Source organism: Microtus oregoni, unplaced genomic scaffold (assembly GCF_018167655.1).
Source record: "Microtus oregoni isolate MIOR12 unplaced genomic scaffold, Mior012 000006F_ref0000085, whole genome shotgun sequence".
NCBI lineage: Eukaryota > Metazoa > Chordata > Mammalia > Rodentia > Cricetidae > Microtus > Microtus oregoni.
This window is the reverse complement of record NW_024543065.1, coordinates 29,636,494-29,659,124: the sequence shown is the minus strand read 5'-3', so window position 1 is coordinate 29,659,124 and position 22,631 is coordinate 29,636,494. Positions and strand designations below refer to the sequence as shown.

Here is a 22,631-nt window from a genome sequence, read left to right as displayed (position 1 = left end):
CTGCTGTATCAGACTGTGAGGCAGAGGACCCATGCATACTTAATAAACAAACCCTTACTTTTGCATCTGGAAGTGTGGTTCCATGGTGGTAATCTTGGGGGTCTTTGGACTCAAGCACAATAGGCCTTTGAGACACATTAAAAATCTAAACTGGAGCTAGAGAGATGGCCCAGTGTTTAAGAGCACTGGCTGCTCTTCCAGAGGACCTGGGTTCAATTCCCAGTACCCACACTGAGACTCACAACCATCTATAACTGCAGTTCCAGGGGCTCTGACACACTATTTAGACACAGACATACATGTAGAAAAACACACATGCACTAAAATAAGTTAATAAATAACCCAAACTACCTGCCTATTGTCCTCAACACTAAGAAGGCTGAAAAGGAAGATCACTTGAGCCCAGGGATTTGAGAGCAGCCAAGCTAGGCAACATTAGCAAGACTCTGTCTCAACAAGTAGGGAAGGGAATTTTAAAGAATTTTGATATAGCCCAGCGGTTGTGGTACACACCTTTAATCCCAGCACTTGGGAGGAAGAGGCCAGCAGATCTCTGTGAGTTGGAGGCATGCCTGGTCCACAGAGCAAGTTACAGTACAGGCTTCAAAGATACACAGAGAAACCCTGTCTTGAAAAACAAAGCAACAACAACAAAAAAAAAATTTTTTTTGATCTAAAATGTTGATATTCTCTCTCTCTCTCTCTCTCTCTCTCTCACACACACACACACACACACTACACTTACACACACACTACACTTACATACCACACATACACACACTCACACACACTTACACACACCACACATACACTCATACATATCACGCCCCCCAGGGTTCAAACTCAGGGCCTACCACAAATACAGTAAGTTCTCAGTCACTAGGCTATGTCCCAGCTTTACTTTATAATTTAATAGATTTTTCTTTAAGTTTTAGACAGGGTCTTAGTCTGGAGCTCTCTATATAGACTGGCATTGGCCCCCAGAGATCTACTGTCTTGCCTCCCCAGTGCTGGAGCTAAAAGCAAGTACTACCACACTTGATTTTCTCTGGAAGGGGGATCCTAGAGTATGAACACAGGGCCTCTTGCACACTAAGCAAGCACTGTAATGATCTGTCCTGTCCCTTTAAGAGACAAGCCCCACCCCTTCCCTTTCCCTATCCACTGAGGCAGGAAGATCTTCCTTCCTGCTTGCAGCCTGAGTCTCTCTCTTTTCCATCTTCCTCTTGAAGAAGCAGCTTCTGTCTCTCCCCACTTCTCCCCTTCCTCCTTCAGTTTCTCTCTCTCTCTCTCTCTCTGCTCTTCTCCCTTCTCATCTTTCCCCTCCATAACCCACTAAATAAATATCCAACCTCACTCTGCATGGTGTGCCTATTCATGTCTCTGTCTCTCGCCTGCTGCGTGGCTCCCTGCCTAGGACCAGCCGCCTTTGGAGACCTGTGGCATGGTCTCATGGCTTGCCCTTCTGTCTGTCTCTCCTCGTGGGACCCCCTGTGGCCTACTGCAGCCACTTGGGAACTGTGCCATCCGTTCTGGGACTGGCTGCTCTTGGACCTGCTGCCCACTGCCCCTGCTTGGGGACCTGCAGTGTTTCTGCCACTGAGCCCCTCGGGGATCCACAGCATTTTCACTTCATCCATTATATATTTTTACTTAACCCATTACAAGCATCTACTGCATCCCCAACCCTCAGTAATAATTTTGAATTTTGAATAGAATTAGAAGAAAAATAATTTTTGAAAGATATATACTAAGTAATTTCAATTTGTTTGTACTTATTTTCATGTCTATTTATTTCTTTTTAAGTACAAGCTCATGACTGCTGTCTACATAACAAAATCAGCTTAAATGCTCACAAGTCTGGCTAGGCAGCCTTCTCTTAGACTTCAGCTGGGCTCACTAGGCTTGAGTCTCCAAGCACCCTTTGTTGTACTTTTAGACTTTTGGGAAAAACAGACTCAGTCTGCCCAGTGCACGACTGTTTCCTGTCAGAAGGCCTTTTGGCCTGGACATACAAAGAATCTTTGTCCTGGTACTGTGTCACTTTGTAGGGCTGGCGCTTGCCACATTTCTTGCATAAAGCCTGGTTGGAGCATTTACCATGTTCAAGGGAATGATATGGCACAGAAAGGTATTTATTTATTTTAAAAGATTTGTTTAAAAACTATGTAAATAGTCTGGTTGTGGGGGCCCACAGAAGTGGGTCAGCTCCACCTTGACTGAAGGTCAGAGAGTTTTCCTTTTCCTCACTCCTTCCGGGCTCTTGACAAGAGGTTTGACTTAAGGTGTGGCCACTAACTAACAGGGTATCTTGACCTAGGGTGTGGTCACTTGGTGTTTTAAGTATTAAGATGGTAATCACTTTGTTCCTTGTAACAGGAAAAAAAAAGTTTGCTTTCTTCCCCTTTTTTGGATTGGGGTTTTTAAAGATCCTAAGAAGTAAACACAGGCTTATTCAGCTTTCACTGGATTGCCCTCCCGGTACTATCCTACGTCTCTCTGTTTCTTTTGTTTCTCTGTCTATTCTGCCTAACATTTCTAATCCACATACCCCCACCCTGGAAGTACGAACCCGTCTAGGCTGGACCCCAGCAGGTGTTGCCCCCGTGTGGCTACAATAGGCAATGGTGGCACAAGCCTTTAATATGGCACTTGTGGGGCAGAGGCTCGTAGATCTCTATGAGATAAAAAGCCAGCCTGGTCTACAGAGGTAGTTCAAGGAAAGCCTATGCAAAGAAGTGCTTTTGAAAACACACACAAAGGCGGGCGATGGTGGCGTACACCTTTAATCCCAGCACTCGGGAGGCAGAGGCAGGCGGATCTCTGTGAGTTTGAGACCAGCCTGGTCTACAGAGCTAGTTACAGGACAGGCTCCAAAACCACAGAGAGACCCTGTCTCGAAAAACCAAAAAAAAAAAAAAAAGGGCTGGAGAGATGGCTCAGTGGTTAAGAGCATTGCCTGCTCTTCCAAAGGTCCTGAGTTCAATTCCCGGCAACCACATGGTGGCTCACAACCATCTGTAATGAGGTCTGGTGCCCTCTTCTGGCCTGCAGGCATACACACAGACAGAACATTGTATACATAATAAATAAATAAATATTTTAAAAAAAAAGAAAGAAAGAAAAAAAGAAAGAAAAAGAAAACACACAAACAAAACATCAAAAACAAAAAGCCCAAAACTACGTGTATTAGTATCTTGGTGCCCCTTGAGAACCTGGCCCAGCAGTCACCACTCTTGTATGGCAAGTAAGTCCTAATCTCTCTCTCTCTCCCCCGACCCACCAAGGCAAGTGTTTGGCTTCTCTCTCCCTCTCCTCCTTCCCTCTTTGTCTCTCTGTCTCTCCTGTGTTCTCTTCCCTTCTCATTACCTTTGTCTCAGATAAACTCCACACTCCAGCCCTCTCTCCATGGCGTATTCTGTCACCTGCTGTAGTCTCACTAGGCCTGCCGAAGTCCCTCACTCACCCCATATCTTTTTTGTTGCTGTTGTTTTGTTTTGTTTCTCGAGACAGGGTTTCTCTGTAGCTTTGGAGCCTGTCCCGGAACTAGCTCTTGTAGACCAGGCTGGCCTCGAACTCACAGAGATTCGCCTGCCTCTGCGACCCGAGGCTGGGATTAAAGGTGTGTGCCACCACTGCCCAGCTTCACACCATATCTTAAGTATGTGTGTATGGTGTGTGTGTGTGTGTGTGTGTGTGTGCGCGCGCGCGCGCGCGTGTGTGCATGTGCGTGCGTGTGTGCATATGAGTGTAGTGCCCTCAGAGGCCAGTCAGATCCCTTGGAGCTGGACTTAACAGTTGTAAGCTGCCCTACATGCATGATGGGAGCCAAACTCCCGTCCTCTGCAAGAGTAGTGTGTGGTTTTCACTGCTGAAGCATACCTCCAGGCCTGTTTAGTCATTTGTAGAAGAGAGTCTCGCCTAGCCTGACTGCCTGGAACTCTGTTTACTAGTATGACCTTGAACCTCCAACCCTCCTGCTTCTACTTCCCAAATTGTGGGATCACAGGTTATAGGTGTAGACCACAACACCCTACGGGAAGCAGATGAAGTCGTCAGTGAATGTGTATTGTTGACGTGAGCATGGCCACATCAAGGACCCCAACATTTCAGACCCATGGGAATGGTAAAAGTGTTGGGATCCTTGATCAAGTACAGATGTTGACAACAGACTAACCTTCAGCTAAAAGCAGGGTGTGCAGAGAACTACCAACAGCAGCTTTCCCAATTTTTGTCTGTTTGTTTTGTTTTTCGAGACAGGCTTTCTTTTTAGCTTTGGAGCCTATCCTGGAACTCGCTCTAAAGACCAAGCTGGCCTCGAACTCACAGAGATCCACCTGTCTCTGGGTATGTCACCACCGCCTGGTTGAAATTTACTGTTTTCCTTTTCCTTTCTGCAGAATACCTACTTGTTATGATCAAATGTTTTGGCAATCCCTAAAGAATTAGTAAAGAAGCTGGGTGATGATGGCGCACACCTTTAACCCCAGCACTAGGGAGGCAGAGGCAGGCGGAGCTCTGAGTTCACAGGGCGAGTTCTAGGATAGCCAGGACAGAGAAGCTCTGTCTTGAAACAAAACAAAACAATAACAGCAAAAAATAATAAAGAAGATAAAAATATATTCAAACAACTCACATTTTGTGTATGGGTATTTTGCCTGTATATATATTTGTGAGCCCCTTATGCCTGGTGCCCTCAAAAGCCAGAAGGGGGATTAATCTCCTGGAACTGGAGCTACAGATGTTTGTGAGCCCCCTTGTGGTGCTGGGAATCAAATCCACGTGCTCTGGAACAGCAGTCAGTGCTTCTAACTGCTAAGTCACCTCTCCAGGCCCTCTATACACCATTTTCAAAAAGATTTCACCTTGGTGAGGTGGTTCAGTGTGTAAAGGTGTTTGCTAGAAAGCCTGGCAACACAGGTTTGCCCTCTGGGAGGGGACCCACAAGGTGGAGAAAATGACTCCTGCAAGTTGTCCTCTGACACACCACACACACACACACACACACACACACACACACACCACACCACACCACACCACACACACCTTTTACATTTCACCCAAGGGTTGGCGAACTGGCTCAGAGGGTAAAGGCCTCTGCTCACAAACTTAAACACCTGAGTTCAATCCTGAGGTCCAACATTTTGGCAGGCATTAACCAACAAGTAAATGCAACTGTGTATCCCTCGCAATGCCAACAGTGTAAAATGTATCATTACAGCACTTGGAACAATTTATGATTGCTATTTCCTCTTGCACAAACACAACCATAAACCACTTTGTAATCAGAGGAGAAATTGGCTGAGACAATGTTTCAGGTAACCCAGACTGGACTCCAACTTGCCATGTAGCCACGGCAGGCCCAGCAGCATCTTCTTCCTGCCTCCACTTCCCCAGGATGGGCTGACAGGAGCATCAGGTGTTGTGTTCCTACTTATATTTATTTCTTCGTAGCTCAGCCCGGCCTCAAACTTTCAGTCTTGTGCCCAGGAAAAACCTTGAGCCCCTGCCCTTCCTACCTCCATCTCTGAGTGCTAGAATTACCGGGGTACACCCGCAGCCTGGCTTGGGATTGGAAAAGATGTTCTAACCAACACTCTAAATTCTGGGCTGTTGTGTACAGTTTTCTGGAGACAGTATCTGTAATTCACAAAAACGTCCAAGGCTTTGACTACTCCAGAGAAAGAACTTCGACTTTCAAACCAAGTTCTTCTGGAATTGGCTGCCGAGCTCAGCCGACCTGCGATGGGGCCTCCCACGCCCCCACTCCTCACTCCCCAATCCCACACCTTCCCACAGTTCCACAGCGCGGTCATCCAAGGCGCCGTGTCCAGCAGGGGTCGCTGTGACCGCGCCACTAAGCTCGCATGCGAGTCGGGGGTCCACTCTTCCGGCGTGGGCTTGGGCGGAAGAGGCGGGGCAGGGACAGAGGTGGCCCCCAGGCCTGCGGTCGGCGCGGTCAGGGGAGGGACCAGCGGACTTCCCAGGTGAGTGCGCCCCTACTGGCTCGCCAACCCAGCCCCTCGGTGGGTCATTCGCCGGCGACCCGCCTCTGCCCTGCAGCGCTGCGGTCAAATCTGCGTGCACGTCCGGTTCCGTAGGGTCGGGCTTGCCTTGGGACGCCTCCCGAAACCCGGGATCTTGGGAATTGAGCTGACCCAGACTGTGCGTCCCCGCGCTTGGCCGCAACTGGCTGCAGACACTGACCCGGGGCCGGCGGCGTGGGTGTCCAGTTTCCTTTGACCTTGGGGGAATTTGGGGAGGTGCGGGATGGGAGAGTTCCAGGGGAACCCGTCCTCGTCTAGAAGTCAGCCTCCGCTGTCCCCAGAAGGGAAGGTTTTCGTAACTGCAGTAGACTTTCTCGACTGGAGGCCAAGCTCCCGGTCACACCGAGCGGTGACAAGCTGGGGAACACGGATCCGTTCTCAGCATCGTGCACTCAAGGGCAGCGTTGCCTTTGCATCCTGAACACTACGCTCCCAGCAGTCTTAACATTTGTTAGCACATTCTATAGCTTCATAAAAATCGAACCCGAAACAGACCGTTCTCCCCGAGTCATCTCTAGTGCAGACCGACCGCCACCAAGGAGACCCTGTAAGACGGACTCCTGCCAGGTCACTTTCCTACTAAAACTCTTTCTGGAGAACTCATGCAGCCAGGGCCACTTTAGGTATCTAAAACTTTTGGAGAGCTAGTGTCAGTTCAGATACACTCTGTTCTTTTCTGAGCTCGTTCTAATGCCGCAGTCCTCTGGTCGTACTGTTATCCTAAAGGCTTGGTTTTTTTTTTTTTTTTTTTTTGAAGACGGTCCACGTTATAGTGGAGATGTCCTTGAAACCCCCAACCTCTTGCCTCCTTCCCAGATGCTTGAAATACAGGTTCACACCACCCTTCCCAGATTCCACAAGTTTTTAACTACTAGACACTATTCTGTGCACTTGAGATTAAGTGAAGGAAAATAAAATCGGGATGAAGAGGAATTCTACTGTTGGGAGTGTAAGCACAGGCAGACAAGTAACATCCAGTAAATTATGTGTGATAGCTCTGGGGGTGGGGTAGGTGTTAAAAGGGATTGGTTGGCCAGAAGTGAATAGCTTTGGAATGGGTAGGCCCCACTGAGGGGTTTTGAGTTTAGACTTGAAGGTGAGGTCACCTAGTACTTATCTATGCAAAAGTGTTCTAGACCGGTGTGGACAAGGACCCCTAGTTTGGCTAGAATGTGTCCTCTAAGTTTCGTGTGTTGGGAATTTGGTGCAGTGCCATTAGGAAGAGCAGGGTCATGGGGTTTCTTGGGCAAGTCTGTTCATGGCCTAGTGGGTCATCAGGGAGTACATGGCTTTGGTATGATAACAAGCTCTAGCTGGCCTGCTTACACTTTCTGCCCTCTCTGGCCTCTGTCTACCCTGTGCTGCAGCAAGAAGGCCTTCCCCCAGGTGTCCGCCTCTGTAGTTTGAGGGAGGGAAAGGTGGGGGAGGGGGGGGAAATAGATGCTATTGGCCTTGAACTTCCCAGGCTCTAGAGCCAAGTGGTAAATCTTTATTCTTTTTTTGTTTGTTTTGTTTTGATTTTTCTCTCCCCACCCCCAAGGTTTCTCTGTAGCTTTGGTGACTGGCAGAGGCAGGTGGATCTCTGTGAGTTCAAGGCCAGCCTGGTCTACAGAACAAGTTCCAGGACAGGCTCGAAAGCTACACAGAGAAGCCCTGAAAAACTGGACGAAAAGAAAAAGTCTCATTTGGGGCTGAGTAGATAACAGGCACTTAGTCTCCACACTTTGATTAGTTTCCACTTCGATGGATACCCACTGCAAAACTTTTCTAACTCATTTTGGGGGTATAAATTTATTATATATTTATAATATATATTATTTATTATTATAAAATATTTATTATTATATTATTATATAATATATTTATTTATAAAGTATTTAGAAGGCAGTTTGATACCATATCGATGTAACAAAACAACAGGTTCCTCCCAGGACCTTCCTAACCATGGGCTTTTTGACTTACTAAATTCTCTTGATTTTTGAGGCTGGCCATGAACATACTCATTGGTCTAGCAGGTGTCAAACTCCACATCTTCCCACCCCACCAGGCCCAGAAGAGTGTTTTCTCTGGAGTGTTTTTGAGGTATTTGGTTTTGTAGACAGTCTTGCTTTGTAGTTCATGCTGGCCTGAACTTTGTGCCAAGCTTTAAGACCTGGTCACTCCCTGGAACCCACGCAGAAAGGCCAGGTGTGTAGTATGTGTCTGTAGTCCCAGTATTCTGTTGCCAAGATGAAAGACAAGAGAATTATTGGCCTGGAGTACACATGGCGGGAACAAGAGAGACCCTACCTGAGGAGAAGTAAGGTGGAAAGAGTCCTGACTCCTGAGATGTCCTCTGGCTGCCACATGCATGCCCTGCTGTGCTCACACCCTGACTTACGCACATCACGTACACATTCAGCAGTTGCTGAGGTGATAACAAAACTGTCCCACCTTCCCAGCCAGAGAAGCGTTCAAGGCCAGTCTGAGCTACTTGAGGCCCTGTCTTAAAGCAAGGAGGGGGAAAGTCACTGGAAGCTGGAAGTGGCAGGACATACTTGTCACCCCAGCATGTGGCAGCCTCAGGCAGGACCCCGGTGACCCCCACAATCCTCCTAAGCCCCCCATCCCCCCTTCCCGAAGTAAAGGACAACTGGCCTTGAAAAAAAAAACCTGTTAGCTTGTTTTAATCCTCCAGAAGGGTACAGAGATAAAGAAGGCTCTGAGTGGAGCAGGTCTGAGGTCGGGCCCTGGACTGCCTGTGAGGTAGGTGCCTTCGGTCACCCATGTGGTCATGTCAGACATGCAGCTGGACATTGTATCTGCTGATTAACAACCAAGAGGCCTGGGCCTCAGCACGTGACCATACCTGTGGCTGGGTTTATGAAGCAAAGGAAGGAAGGGGCGTGGGCCGGGGCAGAGTGAAGGAAACTGGGTGTGATGGTATCTACTGCGTGATTCCTCCAACAACTATGTCAGGCTTCCAGAAGAGAAATTAGGGCCCAGCGTAAATCAGATTATAGCTTCAGTACAGCGAGCCACTCCTCCAAGTTTGGGGGACTCGGGGGACTCTGCTGAAGTTCAAGTTCCCAGATACTGGTGAGCACCCAGCTTGGCAGCTGGCCTTCCTGTGAATAGCAGCCATAGATCTTTTATACTAACGCTGCTCATGTGTACAAGTCTGGAATTTGGAAGAATTTAAAGCCACTGAAGCCTTGTCTGTAATTCGAGTACTCTACAGGCTGAGGCAAGAGGATCAAAACTTCAAGGGCAGCCTTTGCTACATGGTGAATTTGAAGCAGCCTAGAGTGTTGTAATATTGGGCGGCGGGGCTGTGTCCCCAGCACCCCGGCCACCTGGCTAGCTTATGCCCCGAAATAACAACACACAAATTGTATTCATTTAAACACTGCTTGGCCCATTATATCTAGCCTCTTCTCGGCAAACACTTGCACCTGGACTAGCCCATTTCTAATAATCTGTGTAGCCCATGAGGTGGCTTACCAGGGAGATTCTAGCCTACGTCCATCTGGGGTCGGAGCTTCATCGTGTGTGCCCGGGAGTGGGGAGCATGGCATCTGCTCGAGAGAGCAGAGCTGTCGAGTCTGACCTCACTTCCTCTTCCTCCCAGCATTCTGTTCTGTTTACTCCACCCACCTATGTTTTAACCTATGAGGCCAAGCAGTTTCTTTATTATAATTAACCAGTGACCTTCCTCCATCACTAGAGTACGTGAAATTTTATCTCAAAGGTTTCCAGGGATGGCAAAGGCCATATTGGTGCTGCCAGAGTCTGGAAAGGGACAAATGGCAGGGGATAGCAGAGGAGTTGGGACACTCAGGGGCCGTACCAAAGGAAAAGAGACTTTTTAGTTATAGAATCCTTCTTCAGGTGTGTGTGTGTGTGTGTGTGTGTGTGTGTGTGTGTGTGTGAGAGAGAGAGAGAGAGAGAGAGAGAGAGAGAGAGAGAGAGACAGGTAGAAGCTATGTCAGGCCATCCAATGTCTTCCTCTCTACCTCATTGTCTGGAGAGTGGGCTCCTCACTGAACTGGAAGCTCACCATTATGACTAGGCTACCTGGCTGATTAGTGAGCTAATGTCTTTGCTTCCCAAAGCTTGGGGATTGCAGGCGCACACAGATGTGCCCGGCCTTTTACATGGGTGGCAGGTTTCGGACTCAGATTCTTATGTTGGTAGAGCAAATGCCATTAGCACTGAGTCATCCCCACAGCCCCTAGAATCCTTTCATGTCTTCTTACTTTGAGATATGTTCTCCTGTGTAGACCCAGTTAGCCTAGAACTTGCAGTGGAGGCCAACCAGCCTGGCCCCAGAAGTACAGCCGTCCTGGCTTGTCCTGGCTTTGTCTCCCTTACGTGCTGGGATTATTGGCAAGTGCCATCTACCCCAGATGGGTTTTTTGTTTTGGTTTGGATTTTTTTTTGTTTGGTTGGTTGGTTTTCTTACTGTTTTAGTATCCCTGGCTGACCTTGATCTCCTGATTCTCTGTTTCCAAAGTGCTGAATTACGTACACATTCCAACTCACCCAGCACCCTGTTTCTTTAGTGGTATGTAAGAACCCAACATTCACTGCTTTGATTTAAGAGGAGCTCCAGAGCCGGGCAGTGGTGGCGCACACCTTTAATCCCAGCACTTGGGAGGCAGAGGCAGGCAAATCTCTGTGAGTTCGAGGCCAGCCTGGTCTACAAGAAATAGTTCCAGGACAGCCAAACAGCCAAAGCTACACAGAAAAAGCCTGTCTTGAAGAAAGAAAGAGAGAGAGAGAGAGAGAGAGAGAGAGAAAGAGCGAGCTCCAGAATCTGGCTAGTCGCCTTTTCAGATACCCCAGTCCTTACTCAGGACTCTCCTGATCAGTTCTGTATTCCCAGGTTCCTCCCCTGGGCCTGCTCACTGTTGCATCTACAAACGGTCACCATCTCTAGCAAAAACTAGAATAATGCCTTCCTTTAATTTTATTTTTATATAGACTTTCATCACTTGGGATGTTTGCCTGCTGGAAGGTGAAGGAGATCACGGACAGAGAGTGAGTAGCTAATAAAGGTACAATTTGGCTTAATGCTTTGAAACATTTGTTAGATTTACACATGAACAAGTTGATATCTTCAGCTAGAAGCTTTCCTAGTATTGGGAAATATGCTTCCTGTGGGGCTGGAGAGATGGCTCAGCAGATAAGAGCACTGGCTGCTCTTCCAGAGGATCTGGGTTCAGTTCCCAGCACCCAGATAATGGCTCACAGTCATTTGTAATTCCAGAAACAACCTCTTATATAACCTCTATGGTCACAAACATGTATGCAGGCAACACCCATACAAATAAAAGCAAAGTAAATAAACCTCCAAAAATGCTGCCAGTAATGGGTACAAGGAGAAACCCTTCCAGACATCCTGAAAGGATACAGGAGCATGCTGTGAAGCAAGGACTTTTCAGTGTTTATTCCTTAGGATTTGTGCTCACGAGTGCATGTGGGCCAGAGGACAGTCTGCAGGAGTCGGTTCTGCCCTTCCAACACGTGGGCTTCGGGGGTTGAACTCGGGCTGAGTTGGTGGTAAGCACCCCTAACCCTGAGCCATCTCACTGGGATTTATGATGTAGATACCCAGGGATTGACCCCAAGACTGCCTTCTCCCTGGCCCAGGTGCTGCTGGGAATTTCCTCTAAGTTGGATGGCAGTTCCTCCCACCAAGCCTTCTATGCTTTCTGCTCGTGTTGGGGTGACCATGGACCATGTAGAATCTAAAATTCCTGAAATAAGCTGTTTTCTTTTCCTTTATTCTGCAGTGCTAGGATCAAATAGAGTCATGTGCATGGTAGGCAAACGGTCTACAACTGGACTACATCCCCAGCGTAGAATATGCTCTTCTATTTCTTTTTTTTTTCTTTCTTTCTTTCTTTTTTTTTTTTTTTTGTTTTTTTTTTTTTTTTTTTCGAGACAGGGTTTCTCTGTGGCTTTGGAGCCTGTCCTGGAACTAGCTCTGTAGACCAGGCTGGTCTCGAACTCACAGAGATCCGCCTGCCTCTGCCTCCCGAGTGCTGGGATTAAAGGCGTGCGCCACCATCGCCCGGCTCTTTCTTTCTTTTTTCTTTTTTTTCCTGGCTTTTCAAGATAGGGTTTTTCTGTGTAGCTTTGGAGCCTATACTGGTACTCACTCTGTAGACCAGGCTGGCTTCAAACTCACAGAGTTCGCCTGTCTCTGCCTCCAGAGTGCTGGGATTAAAGGTGTGCACCACCACCACCTGGCTAGCTGTTGTCTTTCTTTATCCTAATTCTATAAAATTAAAAATCTTTCTTTGGGTGAATTGGAATATACTGAACTATAGTTTCTTGCCAGACGTGGTGACCCACGTCTGTAATCTCAGCATTTTGGGGTTGAGGCAGGAAGAATCTTATCATCAGCTGGAAGAAAATCTGGGCTACATAGTGAGTTTCAGACCAGCTGAGGCTATAGTATGAGACCCTGTCTCAAACAAAGTAAGAGTGGACAATGGTTCAGTTGTTGATCTTACATTGTATGTATATGACCAATTGATGACTGTTTTGCCTGCATGCATATCTGTGCACCAATTGATACCTGGTGCCTATGGTAGTGAGCCATCATGGGGGTGTGGGAATCGAACCTACACTGTAAGAATAACAAGTATTCTCAACCACTGAACCACTTTTTGATCTTGTAGAAGACCAGGATTGTAGGTTCCCAGCATGCACATGGTAGCTCACAACCATCTATAACTCCAGTTCCAGGAGATCCAACACCCTCTTCTGACCACTGAGGGCACTAGGCACACACATGATACATGTACATATATGCAGGCAAAACACTCGTACATGTGAAACAAGGAAATCTAAAAAAGAAAATTAAAAGACAACAACAAAACTTGACTGGTTCTGCTTAGCAGTTCCTTCAACAGTTCATCGAAAACCAGAAGCCCTACTATAATCCCTGAAATTCCACCTGCTTCTTGTCATTTAGGATTTAGATTGGGACTCCAAGAACAGTAGTTGAGCCTGTGCTGTTTGCCTGTTCTTCCTTCCTGGTCTTACCTGTAGGTTGGAAGTAGCAGCTACCTGTGCTGTCTGTGAGCCACACAGACAGTAGCTGTTAGTAGCTTTGTAATTAATGAAATTAGGAAGGAAAATCGTGAGGCTCGTTATTAAAGAAGTCAGTCGTGAAGTATAGCCTTGAGATCTGGACTTGAGACTTCCTGACTAAGAGTTCTGTGGTGGATTTCATTTGTATTTTAATAAGTAAAGCTTGCCTGCGGATCAGAAAGTAAAACAGCCACAGTGTCCAGCCTTGCAGACCAGGCAGCAATGACACAGACCTTTAATCCCAGGAGCCACACTAGCATGCCATAGACACCAGGCAGTAGTGGTGCACTCCTTTAATCCCAGCACTAAAGAGAAATTTAAGCGGCGGGGGGGGGGGGGGGGGGGGGGGGACAGCTCTCAGTCACAGTCTCATTCTGAGATTCCTGGAGGCAGGATCGCCATTTTGGACTGACGTAGAGATGAGAGCCAGTGACTGGCTGTTTTACTTTTCTGACCTTCAGGTTGAACCTCAATTTCTGTCTCTCAGTTTTTATTAATTGTGCTTCAGAGTTGGTCATGTTTATGTATGCATGCATTTAAGCTTGTGAAATCCTTTTTCTTATCACCAAAGCATGGTCTTTACAAACCCAAGTGTGTTGGCCCTCAGCCCCAGTGGCCCGATGGACACAGGGCACGGGAAACGCAGCACCCGTTGTCCAGTGCTTGTGTCCGTGCTTGTGCGCCAAGCTCAGCGGAGCAGCACTGCACCTGGGAAGTAACGCCCAGCTGTTCTCCATTTCAGGGCGCGTGCAGCATGGCTGTAACTGGGCTCAGACTGCTCACTGGTGCTCTAAGAAAGCCAGACGCCTGGCTCGGACTCTGGGGTGTGCTTCAAGGAACCTCTCCAGACAAACTCTGTGCTTCCTGGAATCGATACTTATATTTTTCTAGTTCCAAGTTAAACGCATTAAATTATAAAACACTTTTCCGTAGCATTTTTCCTCTGCGACTCCCAGGGCTGTTAGTAGCTCCAAAATGTACTTTTCCATTTTCCATACGACTCAAAAGCAATATAAACTCCAAAAAATCCACTAGAAAGACTCTGCAAAAAGATGCAGATGAAGAAGACTCCGATGAGGAGATCCATCACCCCGAGAGGAGTGAGCAGGAAGAAGAGCTTGAGGATGACCCTGGTGTGGTCAAGGACTACAAAGACCTGGAGAAAGTGGTCCAGTCTTTCCGGTACGATGTCATCCTGAAGACAGGCCTTGATATTGGGAGAAAGTGAGTATGATGGACCGCCCATCTGGTTAGTGTCGTGCCACACTAACTTGGCCTCTGCTGTGGGGAATAATAACCATAGTTGTGAAAGGTAACCTATTCCATACGTCACTCTGCAGATGAAAGGACTGACTCCCGAGGAAGCACCTGACTACCATGTTTCCTCGATCGGAACACAATTGGTGTGCTCTGAGTCATTGACTTAATGACATCTCTCCCTTTTCTCCACAGTGTGTCCTTGTACATGGTAGGCAAGTGTTCTGCTACTGAACCATGCCTCTGCCCCTAGTAGCGACCTCTAAAAGAGAAAGAAATCATTTTATTAGAGACGCACAGCTGCAAACCCCACTGATTTCCCACACCTACAGTCTGAGGAAGTACATTCCAGAGTCAGTGGGAGGAGTAGAAGGTGATGGTTTAGAACACGGGCTTTTGGGACTAGCGCGTTAGCTCGGTGGGTCAGTGTCGTTATTAAGTCTGATGACCTGAGTTTAATCCCTGGGATCCACAGAGTATAAGGAAAACACTGACTCCCACAGGCTGTCCACAGACCTCCACATATGTGCCTTGGACACATGTGCCCACAGCATTCACACATACACATACAATAATTAAGAAAAAAAAGAATACAGTTTCTGGCCAGTGAAATGGCTCAGTGGGTAAAGGTGCGTGCATATAGTCTGCCCATCTGAGCTCTAGTCCCTGATCCCAGGAGACAGGAGAGGACTGGTTCCCAAGAGTGTTCTGACCTTCCACAGACTCGCTGTGGCACACAGTCTCTCACATACGAAAGGATACAGCGTCTTGAGCTAGAGTGCTGGGTCAGGCCTACGATCCGAGCACCTGAGGCTAAGTGTTGGAAGCAGCCAAGCTACATACTATGGTACTACAGGTGATCTCTGTGAGTTCGAGACCAACCTCAGAGCTACTCTGAAAAAATCTGGCAAAAAAAAACAAACCAAAAAGTGGGTCCTTGGGCCAAACTACTAGTATGTGACCTTAAGCATGTTAGGAATTTTGTTGTTCCTTTTTAAAAACTGTTTATGCAGTGTTTGAATGACAGGCAGCGGTGTGCATGTGGTATCACATGTAGCCAGAAGACTCATGTGTAAGGCTGCTTCTGTCCTTGTAGCTTTGTGGGTTCCAGCTTCTGAGTTTCATCTCACAGGCCCCCTTTCACCTTTTAAAGCCACAGAATCACTCAATAGCTCATGCTGGCCTAGAACTTACAATTTAGTTCCTGACAGCCTCAACCTCGCTGAAATCCTGCTTTAGCCTCCTAATGCAGGACTGCAGGGACGAGCCACCAGGATTAAAATCTGTAGACACTGTGGCTGGGCCCGCGTGTAGCAGGCACCCCATGCAGTTTGGCTGTTGTAAACCCTGAGTCACATGCAGTGCACAGAAGTGGGAATTTGAGATTTCTTTAGCATATTTATTCTCTCTGCTGATGTTCTGTTCTGGTGGTGCCCTTGCTGTTTGTTCATCCCTTTAGCAGTCATGGATGGTGTGTATATGAGGACGAGTGTGACAGGCGCACACTCAAGATTTCCGCAGACCTTTAATCCCAGCACTTGGGAGACAGTCACGGCAGTCTCTGAGTTCAACGCCAGCCTGGTCACAGAGCAAGTTCCAGGACGGCCAGCTACTTGTCTCAGGAAAAAAATCCCTTATGTAATGTGTATCTTTATGGAATAGTTAATTGTGTGTTTCACTTTGTTTAAATTCATGGAACGTAAAAGAGAGCAGTGGCCATTGCTTTTATGGAGCCGAGCCCTGATGTCAGTCTTCCTGAGTCAGGTCATCAGAAGGGAGGCTTTGTTTGTGTCTGTGTCTTGTCTGGTCTGTCACCAGAGATTCAGACCGAAGAGTGGCTGCCAGACTGGAATTACCCAACCTCAGTGCGCACAGGCGGTTCCTTGATGGCATCTCTGTATGTGTGCACCTGGTGTTTCTGTCCCCGTGCAGAGCAGGAAGCCGAGGACAGGAAGGACCCACTCATTCTGACCACTGTGACTCACTGAGCTGCTGCCATGTGGTCACTTCTGAAATGGCCCGCAAGGCCCCATGCAGCAGTCACCTGCCTGAGTGCAGGGGGCCTCTCGGCCTCAGAAATGCCCTTTGGGCTCCCTGTTGGAGATGTCTGTAGATGGTGCCCACTTTCACCTGGCATCTCACACTTTTCACTGGAAATGCAGGGGTTTTTGTTTTGTGGGGACTCACTGAGTGGGTACTGACAGCTGGTGTTTTTCTCAAAGCTGTGTGGTCGTTGAGTTTATTTACATTTCAAATCTTTTTTCTTTTTAATAGCAAAGTAGAAGATGCATTCTACAAAGGTGAACTCAGACTGAATGGAGAAAAATTATGGAAGAAGAGCAGAACGGTGAGCCATCCAGCATGTAATGACAGCCACATGGTCCTGCCTGTTGCCCTGCTAGTCAGTGCTGTCCCCAAGTCCCCCTTGGGCCCTGGTGCCCTCTCTGAGGGCTTCCGTCCTGGTCACGCTGATGGGAATTGTCTGTGGGCCACCATCTCTCCTCAGTCTTCGTGACCTTATGAGTCAGAAGAATTGGAATAAGCTAGTGTTAGCCCCATGGAGTCATGGAGGTAGATTACAGAGAAAGGTCTGACTGGGAAGGTGCTGCCTGAGCGGGTGGACAGTGCTGTTCACTTCAGTAGGTCTTGTAGGAGCTCTGCTCTCAGAAGGGCAGCTGGCACAGTGATGTTTTGTAATTCTGACAAGTTCATGTTGATACTGTTAATTGAAAGAGGTCAAGTCAGGGTCATGATGCTTCCTTGATGTACCAGCACTGGCTGGGGCCGAACATCATGAGTCCCAGGGCACCCAGGGGTACACACTGAGACCTTATTTCAAAATAAACAAAACCAAACAAAAATGATTCATAAGAGAATGTACTTCAATATCTGCTTTCTAACAACAGATCTGTTTGTCTGATACACACACATAGGTAAAAGTAAAATTCTATTAAAAATAGTCTTTGTGTGTATACCAGCACATGGGAAATGGAGAAAGGATCAGGAGTTATAGGCCAGATTGTGCTATGTGAAACCCTATCTCCACAATATATTCAGACATGCATATACGCACTATGTGTGTGTAGTGATAGACACGGTGACACACACCATGGAAGGCAGAATCAGGAAGACTGCTACAGACTCAGCCAGTTAAGTGTACTTGCCTAGTTCCAGGCTAGCCAAAACTACATCTCAACAAAACAAACAATGTACACATGCATGTTTATAGATATTATATATGGCTTTTGAGACAGAGTTTCTCTATGTAACAGCCCTAGCTGTCCTGGAACTCACTTTGTAGAGCAGGCTGGCCTTGAGCTCTCAGAGATCTGCCTGCCCCTGCCTCCCAAGTGCTAGGATTAAAGGTGTGCGTCACCACTGCCTGGCTATGTTACATATATTCTTAATTAAAAATTACTAGTACTTAGAATAGATTATTGTGGAATATATTAAGGTTTTAAATCTTGTTTTTTGTGTATGTGTATTTTGCTTATCTGCATATGCATGCAGTTCCTGTGAGGTCATAGGTCCCCTGGAATTGAAGCTGCAGATGACTGTGAGCCTCTTGAGAGTCCTGGTAACCAAACCAGAGTCTCTCCAGCCCCGTATTCATTCTCTTCATGCTTTTTATATTTCGAAAATTAAATGCTTTTTAGATTTATGTGTATATGTGTTTTGCCTGCATATATGTATATGCACGATGTATGTGCCTGGTGCCCACAGAGGCCAGAAGAGTATCAGGTCTCCCTGAACATAGGTTGTACGATGTATGTGCCTGGTGCCCACAGAGGCCAGAAGAGTATCAGGTCTCCCAGAACATAGGTTGTGAGCCACTGTGTGAGTACTGGGAACCAAACCCATAGTTCTGCAAAAGCAAAAGTGCTCCTAGCTGCTGAGCCAACTCTCCAGCTCTCCTGCATTCATTTTCATGTCTTCTATTTTCTGGCTTTTTAGAACATGTATTTAGTTGTGGGAGCAGGGAATGTGGGTTCATGAATGTCACAGTTTGGATGTAGAGTGGAGGACAACTTGAAACTTGAAGGGGTGGATTCTTTCTTCCTCCTTGTGTTCAGGGATCAAACTCAGGTCATCAGGCCTTGCTGCAAGTGCTGAGCCATCTGCCCTCTGAGATATAAATAATGAGTGTTTGATTGAGACAGAGTCTCACTATTGTTGCCCGGGCTGACCTGGAACTCACTCTGTAGATCTGCCTGCCTCTGCCTCTTGAGGGCTGGCATTAAAGAATGTTTGACCTTGCTTTTTAACCATGAGATTATATCACTTAGCAAAACTCAATAAAGGAGATATAAAAATCTTTAATTAAAAGCTAGAAAGCAGCACTCGGGCTGTATGTAGCTTGGCTGATAGAATGCTTGCCTAGCGTGTAAAGAAGCCCCGGGTTCAACCCCTCAGTGACACACAAACCTTAACCCCATCAAGAAGAAGGGTCAGAACTTCAGAGTGGATTTGAGGCCAACCTGAAACCTGTCTTTTGGTGTCATGCTTAGAAACATAACTTGTTGGGGGCTGGAGAGATGGCTCAGAGGTTAAGAGCACTGACTGTTCTTCCAGAGGTCCTGAGTTCAATTCCCAGCAACCACATGGTGGCTCACAACCATCTGTAATGAGGTCTGGTGCCCTCTTCTGGCCTGCAGGCATACACACAGACAGAATATTGTATACATAATAAATAAACAAATATTTAAAAAAAAAAAAAAGCCGGGCGGTGATGGCACACGCCTTTAATCCCAGCACTTGGGAGGCAGAGGCAGGTGGATCTCTGTGAGTTAGAGACCAGCCTGGTCTACAAGAGCTAGTTCCAGGACAGGCTCCAAAACCACATAGAAACCCTGCCTCAAAAAACAAAAAACAAAAGAAAGAAATAATGAAAGAAACATAACCTGTTAGTAGTGAGGCGTGATGAAGAGACAGACAGAGTTTGGAAGAGGGGGTTTTATTTTTCTTCCTTTCACATTCCCAAAGCCTGCTAGGCAGGATCTGCTCCCTCGCGTTGCTCTGGGATGTAGAACAGTGAGCGTGTCATCTGTTTGCATTGGTGAACCTTGAGGCTCCTCCAGTCCTTGTCCCTGGGGATCATGCAGTCGTTACTGATGCCTCTGCCCACAGAAAGAGGGGCAACTTCTTCCATTTGGTCTCAACTCCTAGTCAAGGCCAAAGAGCTCTGATAACCTTGGGCTGAATCATCTGTCAGCCATTGTTCAGTGACCTGCACAAAAGCCAGTGCTCCAGACGGGCCCTTCTCTACCCCTCTGCTGCTATCTTGACTGTAGCCGAACTGCCTTCTCTGCTGTATTACCTTCTGAACACCCCTGTTGGAGCCCCGTGCAAACTCCACAGCCTGTTCTTCCCTGCTTTGAGGTATTGTTAACCACAGCCTAATTACTGGGCTTCATTCTGCCTTGGGTGTTCTGTCCTTTCGGCTGCTTTCCAGATTTTCCTGAGGGTCAGGAAAGGCAGAGGCCAATATTAACACTCGGCTGCCTTGTTACTAGGAGGCCTGGTAGTCATAGAAACTGCAGCTAAGCGGAGATTTGAAATGTAGATATTTGAAACAGCCACTAATCCCAGCCAGTTTTGCTTTGTGTCTGAGAGGACCAGGCCTCGGATGGGACTAAATAAAGCATGCCTGCTTCCCTAGCCTGCTCCATGGAACCAGTGCCTGGCTACAGGCCCTGAGGGTCCAGCATGCCTGTCGCTGCAGCTCAGCTCCCCCGAGTCATCACCTGCCACCAAACAGGTTTTCTGTGTTCTGCAAACTAGGTGGTCCAGAGTGCACCAGGCTGTGCAAGCCTGTTCTGACAGTGGCTTGAGAAACCCAAGATGGGACTGATGACGTCCTAACTCACCTCCCAGGGTGGAGTGGGCTAAGAGGAGACATCTGAACCCTAGAAGGAAGACATGTCATCACCTTTTTCCCTTTTATAAACGCTTTTATTAGTACATATTAATTATAATATTTCATTGCATGCATATGATGTATTTTGAGCATATTTCCCTCCCCATTGCCCTCTCGTGCCCACCACCTCCGCCTTTCCCAGCTGCTCACCCTTGTGTTTGCATGGAGCTTTTCTTCCTCCTCCTCCTCCAACCTCCACACAGGCCTTGGTACATATGCGCTTCACCCCCAAAATAGAGAAACTTTCCAAAACCTAAGTTGGGGGCTCAAGAGATGGCTTTAGCAGCTAAGAGCACTTGCTGCTCTTCCAGAGGCCCTGGGTCAATTCCCAGCACCTGTATTACATGTGGGTCACAGCTGCCTGTGCCTCCAATTCCAAGGGGATCCATTGGTCTGTCTTCCAAGGGCACCAGACATGCACATGGCACACAGACATGTAGGTAAAATACCCACACATAAAATAATAATAAATAATAAATAAAATAATAAATGAGAAAACATTTAAGTTTTAATAGGCCAGCTTCTAAGCTGTGCATTTGTTTCTTTATGGAAGAGGAGACTTGGTTTCTTGTTTGTTTTATACGTACTCTTTTAAGAGATTTTTTTAAATTTTTATGTGAATGGGTGTTTTGCCTAGATGTATGTCTGTATGCTACGTGTATGCCTGGTACCCATGGAGGCCAGACGAGTGTCAGATCCCCTGGAAATGCAGTTCTAAGTGGCAAGAATATTGATCACTGGTAACCACTGAGCCAGCTCCCCAGGCCCTTCAGTAGAGGCAGCAGCCCACATAGGAGCTGCTTTAAGCCAAGAGAAGCAGTGGTCCTGGCTTATATTTGGCAGAACAGCAGTGGATGGCCAGGTTATGTTAAGCCCCTCTTGAGTTCCTGGTCAGATTCTCTAATATTCTGAGCTCCTTGGACCCAGCTACTTCTGCCAGGTGTTTCCCTTGTGTCCAGCACAGACTAAGCCCTTGCTACTGGACCCTGGAGATAACATGGCTGCTCCAGAGTGTGGGTTGACAAGCTTTAGTCACAAGTCCTCTGGTAAGATTAGTTTGGCCTCAGCCCCTCTAGCCAACTCTTGCTCTTTCTGTGCGGTCCTCCTTCCGTGAGTATGCTGGCGAGGTAGCCCACCACTGCTCCATGGTGACAGATGTGTAACCATTTTAGGAAGGTCACCTAGGTTAGAAATAAGTGCCAATATTCTTCCTGGTTCATCTAGTACTTTCTTTGTACATTCTTGCTGAGTGTGCCCCACTTTTCTGTGTTTTACAGTGTTCCTCAGACAGGCAGGTGTGTTCAGTACTCCTCCAGTTCCCTGACTGATGGCCATCCATCTGCCAGTCATCTCCGTCAGGAAAGTACTGCCTGGATCCAGCCCCTCTGCTTGAGGCTCCCTCATATGTCTACCCACAATGCAATTCAGACCTAGGGTGACTGTCAGAGAAGTCAGGGCTCTTCTCACTTGTTCTTCCTGTGTGACAACCACCACATTAAAACGGGGGGGGGGGGGGCTGGAGGGATGGCTCAGAGGTTAAGAGCACTGACTGCGCTTCCAGAGGACCCAGGTTCAGTTCTTGGCATTCATGTGGCAGCTCAGAATTATCTGCAACTCAGTTACAGGATTTTTTTTTTTTTTCTGAGACACGGTTTCTCTGTGTAGTCCTAGCTGTCCTGGAATAGCTCTGTAGACCAGGCTGGCCTTGAACTCACAGAGACTCACCTGCCTCTGCCTCCCGAGTGCTGGGATTAAAGGCTGGCTCAGTTCCAGGAGTCTTGATGCCTTAACACAGATGTAGAAACAGGGAAAACACCAGTGCACACGAAACTGAAACAACAACAAAAACAACAAAGCAGGGCTGGTTTTTTGTTTGTTTTGTTTTGTTTTGTTTTTTGAGACAGGGTTTCTCTGTGGCTTTGGAGCCTGTCCTGGAACTAGCTCTTGTAGACCAGGCTGGTCTCGAACTCACAGAGATCCGCCTGCCTCTGCCTCCCGAGTGCTGGGATTAAAGGCGTGCGCCACCATGGAGTAAAGGCGGTTTCCCTTCTGTTGGCAGGTGAAGGTGGGAGATACACTGGATCTCCTCATTGGAGAGAACAAAGAGACGGGGACAGAAGTGGTGATGCGGATTCTCCTGAAAGCCGTCTATGATGAGAAGACGGAAAGCGACAAGCACCGAGTGCTGTTGCGACGGTGGAAGAACTTAAAGCTGCCAAAGACTAAATGACCACGCCGTCTCCCCACGGCTGCTTCCTGCTGTCAGAGGGGCCACCGTGCAAAGAGGGCGTTTTTACTGAAATAAAGTTCTGTCATTTGTGGGA

The 22,631-nt window shown here is 47.4% G+C and overlaps 1 protein-coding gene across 4 annotated transcripts; it reads left to right on the top strand.

Annotated features, from left to right (window-relative positions):
- Positions 1-5,911: 5,911 nt before the first annotated feature.
- Positions 5,912-22,631, top strand: Mtres1 (mitochondrial transcription rescue factor 1). 4 transcript variants are annotated; one of them, XM_041654007.1, is made up of 5 exons: positions 5,912-5,987; positions 11,013-11,069; positions 13,876-14,357; positions 16,665-16,737; positions 22,367-22,631. In XM_041654007.1, exons 3-5 carry the CDS (start codon positions 13,888-13,890, stop codon positions 22,535-22,537), a joined length of 714 nt encoding a protein of 237 aa, XP_041509941.1. In that variant the 5' UTR covers positions 5,912-5,987; positions 11,013-11,069; positions 13,876-13,887; the 3' UTR covers positions 22,538-22,631. The 4 variants fall into 4 exon arrangements, with proteins under 4 accessions (XP_041509941.1, XP_041509942.1, XP_041509944.1 ...); XM_041654008.1 differs by having other exon boundaries at positions 5,922-5,987; positions 11,013-11,086; XM_041654009.1 differs by lacking the exon at positions 5,912-5,987 and adding an exon at positions 11,488-11,591 and having other exon boundaries at positions 11,051-11,069.

Coding starts and splice junctions, on each gene's coding strand:
- Mtres1 (XM_041654007.1), top strand. CDS start 13,888: ATGGCTGTAACTGGGCTCAGACTGCTCACTGGTGCTCTAAGAAAGCCA. Junction 14,358..16,664: donor GGCCTTGATATTGGGAGAAA/GTGAGTATGATG, acceptor TCTTTTTAATAG/CAAAGTAGAAGATGCATTCT. Junction 16,738..22,366: donor TATGGAAGAAGAGCAGAACG/GTGAGCCATCCA, acceptor TTCTGTTGGCAG/GTGAAGGTGGGAGATACACT.